Below are 12,094 nucleotides of genomic sequence, written 5' to 3' on the forward strand. Positions count from 1 at the left end.
CGGCGGCGGAGCGCGGCGGGGAGACTACAAGTCCCATGGTGCCTCGCGGGGAGGCGGCGGCCGAGCCTTGCAGGCCCCGGCAGAATGACCAGGGCGATGGAAGGAAGTCGTGCTCGCTGCGGACGTGGGGACGGGCTTACCGGCGTGTCGAAGGAGAAGGCGCACTCGTCTTTGTGGACCCGGTCTCCAGCCTTAGGGACCCGGATCGTCGGTAATACTGACAGCAGCGCCTCCTCACTCAGCTCCGCCATGACACCGGCAGCAGCGCCTCCACACACAGCGGCTCCCACCTCTCCCAGGGCCCCGCCCCCTGCTCTCCGCGTCCAATGAGCGGCCCTCGCTAGGCGCATGCGCCCAGGGGAAGCCGCGCGAGAACGGCCGTTGGTCGTAGCCTGCCCGCGAGTGCCCCGCCCCCGCCCCACTCGGGGCCACAGCCAATGAGAGGCGCGTCTGCTACAATTGACGGCTGAGAGAGCCAATCCTACTCTTTCAGGGCAGGCGCGCACGCAGAGCTGCGAGGCCGAATCCCGAGTGGTGGCTTCTCTGACTCTGGGACGCGACTGTCCCTTCGCGTGCCTTCTATTGACGAGCAGAAACTGACGGTTACTTAGACCTCTCAACCCCAGAGACTTTCCTGGGGACCTGTCCAATCGTAAAGTAGAGGGGCATCTGCCTTCCTAATATCTAAAAAGTGGGTCTCCGATGAGGCAGGTGATGAGGGCGTGGTGTCGAGTGATAGATAACTCTGTCAACCAATAAGGTCACTCTCTCGCCTCAGACGCCCCATCACCACTCCCGCAGGATTTATGCATAACAGCGTAATCGCTCATTCCATTTTGTAATAAAGGCATCTGTTCTTGAGACTGGAGGTCTCGAAAGCGAAGACTGGCACTCCTCAAAGCCTCCCGATGCGCGGCTCGCAAGCTGATGCTGAACAAAAATCCCCTTTCCAGGGAGGCGTCACCCCGGGCAAGCCCCGCGTCAGTCCATTGGCCGTCACGTGTTCATGACAGACGTCCTCTCACACCAATGGCTTTCTTCGCTGGAGGCGGGTCTCACACAGCGGGCCTATGGTAGCCCACGTAAGCTCAGCCAATAGAGTCAGGGCAGGGGGCGTGGCGGGAAGTTTGAAACTCGTCGCTGCGGGAGTTGACCCTCGAGCTGCTGTGCACCCAAAGGTGGAATTGGGGCCCGGTAAGTGATTTGAATAAACGAGCGAATCTGTTAGAGGGCCTGGCAGGCCCAGAATGAGCCGATTGGCCATCCGCATCAGTCATTGACCTCCCGGAAGCCTCTGGCCCAGCGGCCAGGATGTTCCTCAGCTGGAAACTGGGAAGATAGGGGCTCTGGGGTCGGAGGTTCGACACGCTCGCGGCAACGGCTGAGACCTGAGTCACTTCTCACAGGCATCCCTCCTCCTCGCCTCGGGCGGGCCCTGCCCCCACCCTGCAACTCCTGGTTGAGATGGGCTCAGCCAAGAGCGTCCCAGTCACTCCAGCTCGCCCTCCGCCGCACAACAAGCATCTGGCCCGAGTGGCGGACCCCCGCTCGCCTAGTGCTGGCATCCTGCGCACTCCCATCCAGGTAGGGAGTGGGGCCGGGCTGGGGAAGGCGGCCGGACTATGAATTCTCGAGCCTCTGAGTCTGAGACGGCCCTCATGCCCATCCCCACCCACACCTTATTTTCTGCATTCTCAGTCCGCCCGGGTAGGCTGAGTGTCTGAGGGCCTTGGCAGTGGCTGCCTGGAATATGGGGAGGAGAGCAGTGTTAGGGCCCAGACTTGTTCTAGCCTATGGTCCCGACAGGTGGAGAGCTCTCCACAGCCAAGCCTACCAGCAGGGGAACAGCTGGAGGGTTCTATCCATGTCCAGGACTCAGATCCTCGCTCGCCTACCCTTGGTATTGCACGGACACCTATGAAGACCAGCGGCGGAGGTCAGTGTCGGGCCCCAGAATGTTGATGGGGCTGTTGCCTATCCTTGGTTTGGGTTGCTGAAGCCATTCTCTGGGCTCCCACTTAAAGGGGCCTCCATTCTCCTGCTTTGCACCCATCTCACTCTTTGCTCAACGTGTTGCTCCCTCTCATCTTGGTTTCTCACTTCCAACTTGCTCACCCACCGGGGCATGAGTCCTAAAGCTTCTGTATCTTTTCCTCTTGGCTGCATAGTCTGTGTCAGGAGTCGCCATTGACTTCACTTCTTTCCTCTAGACCCTCTAAGCCCACTGGGGAAAGAGCTGAGCAAAGTACTGGAGACTGAAGCCCCCTCATCGGTTTTTCCTCCAGAACCTGTTCTGCCCCTGGAGGCACCTTCGTCTTCTGAACTGGACTTGCCTCTGGGTGCCCAGTTATCCCTTGGGGACCAGAAGCCACCTTATAACCAGACGGAGCTCCCCTCCAAACAGGTGTCTTCCAAGCAGGAAGCAAGTCAGCCCACAGAAGCCCCTGTGGCCAGCCAGAGCTCGGACAAGCCCTCGAGAGACCCTGAGACGCCCCGATCTTCAGGTACAGAATCCAAGAGCAAGGTGTGGACCAAGGGTCGTGTTCTGGGACAAGTTCCGCGGGCGAGCGTGGGAGTGAGCCGCAAGCCCCTGGTCCTGGCTCTGACGCCTTCCACCTAGGTTCCACGCGTAACAGACGGAAGCCACAGGGCAAGGTACTAGGGAGGTCCCCCCTCACCGTCCTGCAGGATGACAACTCCCCCGGGACCCTGACACCGCGACAGGTAAAGGGAAAGAGGGTGAGAGCGATCACTAGGATATCTAACCAAGGGTGGGAGACCCTTACCCGGATCGGCCCTCTCCTGCACAGCAACCCCCCAGCCAGCACACACTGCCTCTTGCAGGGTAAGCGGCCTTCCCCGCTCAGTGAAAACGTTAGGGAACCAAAGGAAGGACCCGCTCTTGGAACCGGACAGCTTCCGAAAACGGGAGGACGAGCATGGGCACAAGGCCAGGACCACGACAAGGAGAACCAGCACTTTCCCTTGGTTGAGAGCTAGGCCCTGCACAAGCCCAGCGCCGGGTTACCCAGGGCCTGGTGACGTTCTCTGTCCTCTCACCCCTCCTTGCTGGGAGACGAGGGAGGGCCTGTTTTCTTTGACGGCTCCTCGACTACCAGGCTTGGATGGAGAGCTCTGTCGGGCTTGCTTTGTGTCTCGTGTGTTTCTTGTATATTAAAGGAAGTGATTTTAAATGATGCCTTAGAAGGCGTGTGTGCACCTGGCATGGGGGCTTCTGCGTGGAGAAGGCGCCTGGAGAGCTTGTGCTGCCTGACCTGGGCGCTGCCCCACTGACACTCAGCCATTTCCGCACAGCTCCCTTGAACAGCAGCGTCCCGGGGCTGTGCCCTTGGCCCTTTTCTTCTACTCTCCCTGGGTGTTTACTTCTAGGATTTTAGCCACCACTTCCCTCTATTCTGGTAACTTCCAGGTCTTTCTGTCTAACCCTGACCTTTATCCAGCTGTCCTGCAGTCTGTCTAAAACTGGACTTGGGGTCTTCCCCCAAAAGCTATTCCTCACCCCCTCTTCCCTAGCCTTGTGAGTAACACTGACATCTACCCAGCTGCCCAAACCTCGGCCATTATCTTGAAGCCTTCCCCTTCAATATCCCGTATTTTAGCATTTGGTCACTAAATACTAGTGATTCCTTTTTCCTTTTTTTTTTTTTAAATAGTCAGGATCTTTTTCTGTCACCAAGGCTGGATTGCAGTGGTAGGATCATGGCTCGCTGCAGCTTTTAATTTGTCATCTCAAGCAATCCTTCTGCCTCAGCCTCCCAAGTAACTGGGACTACAAGTGTGAGCCACCACACCTGGCTAATTTTTAATTTTTTTGTAAAGTCGGGGTCTACTATGTTTCCCAGGCTGGTCTCAAACTGCTGGCCTCAAGCAATCCTCCCAAAGCACTGGGATTACAGGCATGAGCCACCACAGCTGGCTAATTCCATGTCTTTAATCTCTTCCCAATCCCTCTCCCTTGCCCTCTGTCCTGTCACTCTTGCATTTCTTGCCATCTGCCTCCTACCTTGTTTTGCTAGTGCCAGTCTCTCCCACCTCCGTCTCACCAACCTGTACTCTGCTGGGGTGATCTTTCCGAGAGGCATAACCAGTGATGTCACTACTCTGCTCGAAACGCCTCATTTGCTTTCCGTTGCCCTTAGGGAAAAGTCTAGACTCACCTGGCACTCAAGGCCTTTTATAGTCTGACTTTTCTAAGCCTCCTGTACAAACACATACACAGGCACCACAGGCAAACTGGTGCGAACTGTTGCACACGGGCCCCCAGCCACCTACTGACGACCTTCTCCTGACTCATCTCCGGCCCCCCATGAGGCTTGGGCTTCTGCCTGTCCTCTCCTTTCTGCCCACAAGCCTTTATCACAGCACCCATCACCGCCGTTGCCCTTAAACGGGACCTGGGTCTTTCTGGAACAGACGGGGAACAGAGACCAAGCACCACAGATGTACCAGGGTGCTACGCTTTATTGCAGGTGTCTTGGGAGAGAACAAAAGAAGGTGGAAAAGAAAAAAGCATGAAGAAGGGAGCCAGGGCCCTAGTGGTGCCCGAGCCACGGATACAGGGCTGAGCGCCCAATGCCACCCGGGTCTGGACAAAGGGGGTGGCTCTGGGGGAGGAATGCTAGGGTCTGGGGCCTCAGACGGGAAGCCTGCTGGGCCTGCAGAGGGCTGGGGAGGGGCCGGCTGTCCTTGCTTTTGAAGGGAAGGAGTTGGACTCTGTTGGACTGTGGGGAGGGGCGGCCATGGGAGGAGACGGGGCAGCTCTTTGCCCCGGGTCCCTGATGCTGCCTCCCAAAGGCACAGTCCCCACACTCCCCACCACCCGAGGAGGAGGAAGCTTAGTGGGAATGGCACCTGGGCTGGAGAGAAAACCTGAAAGAGACGGGGGGGGCAGCTGAGTGTCTTCATGGCCTTCCACGCCCCTTCCTCCAGCTTCCTCAGTTCCAGATCTTTAGGAAGCTGTCCCAGGAACCTGTGGCCACGGCCATCCCATCAGTGGTGACCCCCAGGCAGCTGACCCTGTTGTCGTGGCCAGAGAGGATGCCTGAGGGAGAGGAAAAGCGTCATCCTGTCTCCCGTGCCGAGCTGGAAAGCAGCATGCGCCTGAGCGTGTGCATCTGCGTGTGTGCGTGTGCGTGTGTGAATCCTAGATCGGGCACAGGATGGGCTCAGCCCCTGAAGAAGGCTGAGACCAAAAGAGGATTACCCCAAGGGCAGGGGTTTCTGTGGAGGCCGGTTTCTGTCAAGAGCTTGGGGGAGGGACAGGGTCAAACAGGGAAACACTGGACGCCTCTGGGCTGTGAGAAAAGCCAGGGGCACCTTGACAGGTACTGGGAAACGGAAAGAGACTATCTACCATAACCCTCGTTTCCAGACGAAGAAACAGGCCAGAGAGAAGCGACTTGCACAAGGGCACGTAGAAAGCAAGCAGCAGGTTTGGGATTTTGCTTCTGCCCTGGCCAGTGTGACCTGCATGCGGCACCTGGCCTCTCCCAGAAGAAACCACATGCTCGGGCCAACTGCAGACTGGGCTGGTCCTAGACGGGCCTCTAGGCTGGGTCAGATCTCCCTGATTCCAGTCTGAGTCCATTTGTCCCTGGGGTGGTTGTTTCCAGAACCGACTGGACCTTCAAGGGCCACAAGTGTCAGAGAGGAAGCGACCACGACACTGGGCGATGAATTGGGCTGCCTAGGCAACTGTCCTAGTTGGTCCCAGGTTGAGACCCAAGCGGTCCTGCGTTCCACAGTGGACTGGTCCAGTGGCAAGAGACTGCAGGAAGGGGTCCCCACGGGAGCTGGCAGGGGTATGGACGGAAAGGGAGGGTGCTCCCGGCTGGGGAAGCCACGGGGGGGCGGTCCTCACCCACACGCTCGCACTTCATGGAGTCCCAGACATTGCAGTTGAAGTCGTCGTAGCCAGCAAAGAGCAGGCGGCCGCTCAGGGAGAAGGCCACAGACGTGATCCCGCAGATGATGCTCTCATGGGAGTAAGCGGTCAGCTCCTGGTCGGCCCGCAGGTCAAACAGGCGGCAGGAGGCGTCGTCTGAGCCCGTGCAGATGGCCTCGCCATTGGGGAAGAACTGATGGCACCGGCGGCAACGGGGTCAGGACTCGGGCCTGGGACAGCCCGTGGCTGCCTCCCACCTCCGCGGCCCCCATCTGCCAGCTCCAGGGCAAGCTGCCCCTCTCGTTTCCTGGCCTGGGGCGACGTGGACAGCCTGCTGGTGACATCCCTACTCTGGCCTACTCCTTGCTACAGCGCTGCAGGCCGCCCTCATTTCTGTGTTGCCAGCCAGAGCACCAGGCGTGCCTGAGGTCACCGGCCAGAGGGTGGAAGTTGTCGCAGGTTGTCCCACTTACGGGGTAGGTGGGCTAGATCAGAGTGTGCAGGAACAGGGCCTAGGCGCAAACACGTGGCCTGAACCTCCTGAGGAAACGTCAGCTAAGCTCAAACTAAGCGACTCCAGCAAACTGGCCTGTACTTTTCAAAACATCAATGACAGCCAGGCTCGGTGGCTCAGCCTGTAATCCTAGCACTCTGGGAAGCCGGGGTGAGTGGATTGCCTGAACCTGTACCTGTGGGTTCAAGACCAGCCCGGGCCACTTGGACAGAACTCGTCTCCACAACAAATCAAAAATTAGCCGGGCGTGGTAGCACGCGCCTGTAGTTCCAGCTATTTGGAAGGCTGAGGCAGAAGGACCGCCGGAGCCCAGCAGGTCAACGCTGGGGTGGCTGTGAGTATGCCACTGCACTCCAGCCTTGGTGACAGAGGGAGACTCCAACTCAAAAAAAAAAATTTTTTTTTAATGTCAATGATATGAAAGACAAAGAAAGGAGGAAAAGATGGTTGGATTCAAAGACTAAAAAAATACTGCAAGGAAATGCAGGATTGGCTCCTGGACAGAACAAAAACAGCTCTTGGAGGGCATTTTTGAGATAATATTTCAAAAATTTGAATCTAGACAGCAGACTAGATGATTGTGTCGATGTTAAGTGTCCCGGTTTTCAGAATCATGCTGTGGGTCTGCTGGAGAAGGGATTTGTCAGGAAGTACTCAAGGAGTAAAGAGGCATGATGTTTGCAACCTACTCTCAAAAGACCCAGGAAAATGGTAACAAAACATCTACCTTCCTCAAGGTGTGCGTGTATCTATGGCAAAGCCAAGGTGATAAAATGTCAACTGTGGAGCTTGGGGAAGGTGTAGGGGAGTTCTTTCTGTCAGTGTTGAAAGCTTTCTGTGAGGTGAAATTCCTTCAAAGGGACAAGTCAAGAAGAGAGAGAAAGGGCGGGGGAGGCCACAGGAGGGGCAGAGTGTTCACTGTGTGTGCCCTGGGGGCTGGGTCCCGTGGACTCACACAGATGGCATTGATGTCCGACTCATGGCCCGTGAAGGTCTGACGGCAGGTCCCCTCACGCACGTCCCAGAGCTTGGCGCTGGCGTCACAAGCCCCCGAAATGAAGAGGTTGAAGTCGGGAGACACAGCCAGGCTCATGCAGTCGCCCGTGTGTCCCACAAACACAGTCTTCTGCTGGCCGGTCTCAATGTCCCACAAGGCACTGCCAGGAGGGAGGAGGGCCGTCACAGAGGAAGGCCAGTGCGTGCCCAGAAGGGACCACCGCCCACTGTGGCACTCAGCCTCACCACGTGGTGTCCCCCGAGCTGGTCACAATGTTGTTGTCATCCAGGAAGCGGCAGCAGGAGAGATAACCTGGAGGCAGGTAAAAGGACAGTGCCCTGGCTACCCGGCCACAGCCCACGGGGGCCCGGCTTTCCTGGACCCTCGGAACGGGAGCAGAGGGTCTCTCACCTGTGTGAGCAGAGAGCTCCCGGCTGACCTTGACGTTGCCTTCGCGGGATTTGAGGCTGTAGATGGAACACATGTTGTCCAGCCCCCCACATGCCACGAAGTTCCCGGAGGGGGCATAGGCACAGGTCATGACCCAAGAGGAGCGCAGCGGGATGGCGTGCACCTGCAGGGAGGGTGGTTGGCAGAAGCGGGGTTGGAGAAGCTAGGCCCAGTGCCTCGAGGAAGGCTGGGGTGGCAGAGGCCGGGAGGCAGGGCTGATACCTTGTTGGTGGTGTAGGTGTCCCACACGATCAGCTTCCCGTCTTGGGAGGCACTTACCAGCAGCCTAGGGAGATGACGCTCACGTCAGGCAAGCCACTCCTTCCTTCCCCTCTTCCCCCAGGGCCCGTTTCAAGCCTTACTTGGAGTCAGTGGCCCAGTGCATGGCATAGATCTTGGCCAGGTGCCCCCTCAACGTCCGCCGCGTCCGCATCTGCACGCGTCCTGCCACCTCCAGGCCAGACACCAGCTGCAGAGAGGGGCAGTTTGCATCAGGGTGAGCAGGACGTACCCAGATGTCTGACACAGTCGCTGCCCTGGGCCGAGTCCCCCAGGCTTAGAGAAGTAAGCTCCTGCTCTGGAGTGGCTTAGACCCATGTGGGAGATACATGCATGGCCAGTGGTGTGATGCTAAGGGTTTGACAATCACCTCTTGGGTGTGGTTTCTATGATGTGACTGCTCCCACCTTGGCCAATTCCAAGTTGCTGATGTGAGGTCTCTGGAGACGGGCTTGACTCTGGGTCGCAGCAGCCTGCTCTCACCATCCCTGCGGCATGTTCAGCTCGTGTGTGTGTGTGTGTGTTGGAGCTTCACTTTGTCGCCCAGACTGGAGTGCAGTGGCACACTCACGGCCACCCCAGTGTCGACCTGCCAGGCTCTGGTGATCCTTCCGCCTCAATCTTCCAAGTAGCCAGAACTACAGGCGCGTGCTACCACGCCCGGCTCATTTTTGATTTATTGTAGAGACAAGATCTCACCAAGTTGCCTGGGTGGATTTCGAACCCGCGGGCTCAGGCAATCCACTCGCCTCGGCCTCCCAAAGTGCTGGGATGACAGGCTGAGCCACCGAGCCCAGCCGGTCAGCTCTTTAACCGGACACCAGGGGCATGACTGTGATCCCGAACTGCACCACCTGAAACCTGTGGCCTTTGAACTCTAACCAGCTTTCTTTTTTTTTTGAGTTGGAGTCTCACTCTGTCACCCAGACTGGAGTGCAGTGGCTGCTCCCAGCCTCGACCTGCTGGGCTCTGGCGATCCTTCCGCCTCAGCCTTCTAAGTAGCTGGAACTACAGGCGTGCGCTACCACACCCGGCTCATTTTGATTTATTGTTCAGATGAGGTCTCGCCAAGTTGTCCAGGCGGGTCTCAAACCCGCGGGCTCAGGCCTCTAACCAGCTTCTAGACCTAGGCAGGGAATCCATTCAACAGACTCGATTTGCTATGATTTGCTTTGTTGTCTCGGGCAGGTTACTTACCCTCTCTGAGCCTGTTTCCTCAAGGTGTAAAATGAGGCTTATCATAGCATCGGCCTTACAAAGTTGTCATGATAATTAAATGAAATTGGGCACTTAAGCAACCTGGCCCAGCGTCTGACTCATGGTGTTTTTTCTTATTATTAGCACACTTAGTCTAAGATGCCATCCGCTCTAAGGAACACCATTGTTTGACGTATCACTAAGCAAGAAAAGACGCTGCCAGTTGAAACTGCAGAGCACTGGCCGTTGCTGGAGGCATCTTGATTTCAGAGATGTCAAGGTGTGAAAAAATGCACATCTCAGAGAGGGTGAAATGCAGCACAGACAACCAGCAACTGGAGTCTATGAGGGCGTTATGGCGTACAAAGCACTGTCGCTGTCTCCGCCCTGGCGGCCCTGAGAAGGCTGCGCTCACCCTTGTCTTATGGACAAGAGCAGGAGTGGGGTCTGCATCTGGCATCCAACATGTGCCCGGCTCAGAGCCGTCTCGCTCCATGTGTGTTGTGTGAATTGATCGATGCCCTTCCTCACTCCAGGGACGTGCTGTGCCAAAGCTCGGGTGCCAGGCTGTCGCAGGCCGGGGACCTCCCACCTCCCCCCACCCGTGCCCTGCCCCCAGGGAGCGGGGGTCTCACCTCTGCCAGCGTAATGTCAGCGCAGGCCTTCCTGGCATCCTGTGGGGAGAGCAGCCGTCAGGGAGGGCAAGGGCAGGGCGGGGCAGCAGGTGCGTGCCTCTCAGGTGGACGGGGCGCTGGGCCACGGGGGTCTCAACCAGAGCTCTGGTTCAGAAAGCCTCTGGCCACCTCCAGGTCAGAGGTCTCTAAGGTGTCGCCCAGGAGCACCCCCGCCCCAGGCCACACTCCCTGATCCCCCAGCCCCATTTCCCGGGACCCCGGACGAGGGTTCTGGGCTTACTGCAATCTGCTTCTTGAGCTGTTCTGCCTCCTGCCGCAACTGTTCCATCTCCCCCATGGCTGACAGGTCGAAGGGTCGCTCCAGCTCCTGCCAGAAACACAGTGGCTGGTGGGGGATCCCCACCAGGCCTGTCACCGTCCCTCCCTCGCGGCCCACTCCAGACTCCCAAGGGCGGGAGCCTACCCCGAGAAATGCACCGGGTGCCTGTGTCACCCCCCCATCAGGCCCTCCAGGCTTGGAGTCCTGTGCACCCAGCCCCAGCCGCGCCTGAGCCCCACCTGCAAACCCTAGCCCCAGGGGCAGAGCCCAGGCCAGCTCCCTCTTACTTGGGCTCTGGTTGGACCTCTGCCGGGGCTCCAGCTCCAGCTCCCGGGCGCCTCTTCGCCCCTCAACTGCGACGCCCGCGCCCGCCTGTCACCTGCCCGGGCTCTGCTGCCAGAGGAGCTGGCCTGGCCTGGCCCCGGCCAGCGGGGGGGCTGGGGGCCTGACCGGGAAGGGTAGGGCCAACCACGACGCCAGGCAAATGAAATCAGCGGCAGGAGTGGGGCGAGAGGACACGGCGGGCGGGAGGCGTGCGGCTGCCAGGGAGACTTGGGCCTGGTCTGGAGGGGGCGGGCAGGAGTGCATGGCAGCAGAGAGGGGCAGCCCCCCCTACGCCTGCAAGGGAGGAGGGGCCGGAGGGTGCATCCCTGGTCAGCCTCTCTGCAGGCAGAGATAAGAGCATCAGGCCCCCTGGGATTAGAGCAAAACTGTGAGGATTAAGGGCTGGTTGGGGGTGCCAGGGAGCAGTGGCAACCACAGCCCCAGGCCCCCAGCCCAGGCCCCCCGGCGTGATGATCTTGGCGGGCAGGACCCACTTAGCAACCAGGCCGGGAGGCGGGGCATAGGGTGACGGGCGGCCCCACCGTCAGCACCTGAACCGTGCTCCTTAGCTCAGGGTGGTGCGCAAGAGGGTTACGGCAACCAGGGGAGGGGACAGGCATGAGCTGGGATTAGGAAGGACTGATCTGGATAATCCTTCTTCTCGACAAACCCTGACCAGCTGCCCCGGGTCTGATCCCGGGTGGGGGAGCAAGGTGCGGGGGGTGGGGTAGACAGAGACGGAGGGGTGGTCTCCCTGCTTTGGGTGAGAAAGGAAGGCGAGCGGAGAACACCCCGTCCACAGCACCCCGTGTGGGGTCCGGCCCCCTCCTTGCCCTGGCTTGCATGGGCCAGGGGGCCAGGCTGCCCCCGTCGAGGCCAGGCTCAGACTGGGAAGACAGGGCTTAGAGTTGAGGCCCAAGGAGCAGCTGTCAGGGGCTCGGGTCATTTGCATGAGGGAGCAGGTGGCTGAGATTTCCCTGACAAATCATCAGCTCAAGCGCAGCTCCGCCTCTGGGAGGCCCAAAGACACCTGTCTCCTCCCAGTTAGAGCCAGCCACCTCCCACCAGCACAGACACAGGGACACACCAGCCGGGCCGTGGAGGGTCTCAGGATCTTTATTGCGCGGAGTGGGAGAGGGAGCGGGGCTGCCCCCATCCTCCTCAGCAAAGCATCGGCCCCCTCCCCGCCACTCTTCTCTCAGGGAGCCGCAGTGTCCTCTGCTCGTCCTAGGCCACAGGCCCAGCCAGGCCTGGCCCCCAGGCTAGTCTGTGCGGTGTCCTCCGAGTCCAGGCCCGGTCAGCCCCGTGGGTCCCAAGGTGTCAGGGGCGCAGGCACAGAGAGCATGCCGCTCTGCTCCCGCTGCCACGCGGGGCCTCCCGGGGGTCCTGGCAAGGAGGCGGCCTTGCGCAGTCCAGAGGCCACACCCCCAGGGAGCCGGCCTGGCCCCTCACAGCTCCTCCCGGACTCGGGGTG

At 59.3% G+C, this 12,094-nt stretch overlaps 4 protein-coding genes across 9 annotated transcripts in view; 1 reads left to right on the forward strand and 3 right to left on the reverse strand.

Moving 5' to 3' along the window:
- The window catches only part of USP5 (ubiquitin specific peptidase 5), a 14,057-nt gene extending 13,753 nt beyond the window's left edge, over positions 1 to 304 (reverse strand). For all 3 annotated transcript variants that reach the window (XM_008062716.1, XM_008062718.2, XM_008062717.2), the window contains exon 1: positions 141 to 304. In XM_008062716.1, coding sequence (XP_008060907.1) covers positions 141 to 251 — 111 coding nt within the window. In that variant the 5' untranslated portion in view covers positions 252 to 304. The remainder of the gene's footprint in view (positions 1 to 140) is intronic.
- A 796-nt stretch (positions 305 to 1,100) lies between these two features.
- Positions 1,101 to 3,207, forward strand: CDCA3 (cell division cycle associated 3). Of its 3 annotated transcripts, none has more exons than XR_002482219.1 (6): positions 1,101 to 1,194; positions 1,407 to 1,584; positions 1,807 to 1,936; positions 2,211 to 2,504; positions 2,637 to 2,724; positions 2,845 to 2,963. XR_002482219.1 is itself a non-coding variant. In XM_008062719.2 (6 exons), exons 2-6 carry the CDS (start codon positions 1,465 to 1,467, stop codon positions 2,998 to 3,000), a joined length of 804 nt encoding a protein of 267 aa, XP_008060910.1. In that variant the 5' UTR covers positions 1,101 to 1,194; positions 1,407 to 1,464; the 3' UTR covers positions 3,001 to 3,207. The 3 variants fall into 3 exon arrangements, 2 of the variants coding, with proteins under 2 accessions (XP_008060910.1, XP_021570506.1); XM_008062719.2 differs by having other exon boundaries at positions 2,621 to 2,724; positions 2,845 to 3,207; XM_021714831.1 differs by lacking the exon at positions 2,637 to 2,724 and having other exon boundaries at positions 2,845 to 2,969.
- A 1,255-nt stretch (positions 3,208 to 4,462) lies between these two features.
- On the reverse strand, positions 4,463 to 10,801 carry GNB3 (G protein subunit beta 3). Of its 2 annotated transcripts, none has more exons than XM_021714829.1 (10): positions 10,584 to 10,801; positions 10,258 to 10,344; positions 9,978 to 10,016; positions 8,229 to 8,335; positions 8,089 to 8,152; positions 7,828 to 7,990; positions 7,662 to 7,728; positions 7,375 to 7,576; positions 5,882 to 6,098; positions 4,463 to 5,062 (listed from the first exon to the last, which is right to left on the reverse strand). In XM_021714829.1, the coding sequence occupies exons 2-10, from the start codon at positions 10,312 to 10,314 to the stop codon at positions 4,956 to 4,958; spliced, it is 1,023 nt and encodes a 340-aa protein (XP_021570504.1). In that variant the 5' UTR covers positions 10,315 to 10,344; positions 10,584 to 10,801; the 3' UTR covers positions 4,463 to 4,955. The 2 variants fall into 2 exon arrangements, with proteins under 2 accessions (XP_021570504.1, XP_021570505.1); XM_021714830.1 differs by having other exon boundaries at positions 7,665 to 7,728; positions 10,584 to 10,750.
- A 107-nt stretch (positions 10,802 to 10,908) lies between these two features.
- Positions 10,909 to 12,094, reverse strand: part of P3H3 (prolyl 3-hydroxylase 3) — a 13,183-nt gene continuing 11,997 nt past the window's right edge. Inside the window, exon 13 of the mRNA XM_021714828.1 lies at positions 10,909 to 10,914. Within this exon, the coding sequence (XP_021570503.1) occupies positions 10,909 to 10,914 (6 nt within the window). The remainder of the gene's footprint in view (positions 10,915 to 12,094) is intronic.

The sequence above is a fragment of the Carlito syrichta genome, unplaced genomic scaffold (assembly GCF_000164805.1).
Source record: "Carlito syrichta isolate Samal-C Ts95f unplaced genomic scaffold, Tarsius_syrichta-2.0.1 Scaffold305801, whole genome shotgun sequence".
NCBI classification, from domain to species: domain Eukaryota; kingdom Metazoa; phylum Chordata; class Mammalia; order Primates; family Tarsiidae; genus Carlito; species Carlito syrichta.

Bases quoted from the DNA above. Each gene is read 5' to 3' on its own strand.
- CDCA3 (XM_008062719.2), top strand. From the start codon at position 1,465: ATGGGCTCAGCCAAGAGCGTCCCAGTCACTCCAGCTCGCCCTCCGCCG. The intron at 1,585-1,806 runs GTAGGGAGTGGG...TGGTCCCGACAG, and splicing joins TCCTGCGCACTCCCATCCAG to GTGGAGAGCTCTCCACAGCC. The intron at 2,725-2,844 runs GTAAAGGGAAAG...TGCCTCTTGCAG, and splicing joins GGACCCTGACACCGCGACAG to GGTAAGCGGCCTTCCCCGCT.
- GNB3 (XM_021714829.1), bottom strand. From the start codon at position 10,314: ATGGGGGAGATGGAACAGTTGCGGCAGGAGGCAGAACAGCTCAAGAAG. The intron at 8,336-9,977 runs GTGAGACCCCCG...CCCTCTCTGCAG, and splicing joins CTGACATTACGCTGGCAGAG to CTGGTGTCTGGCCTGGAGGT. The intron at 8,153-8,228 runs GTAAGGCTTGAA...TCATCTCCCTAG, and splicing joins CACTGGGCCACTGACTCCAA to GCTGCTGGTAAGTGCCTCCC.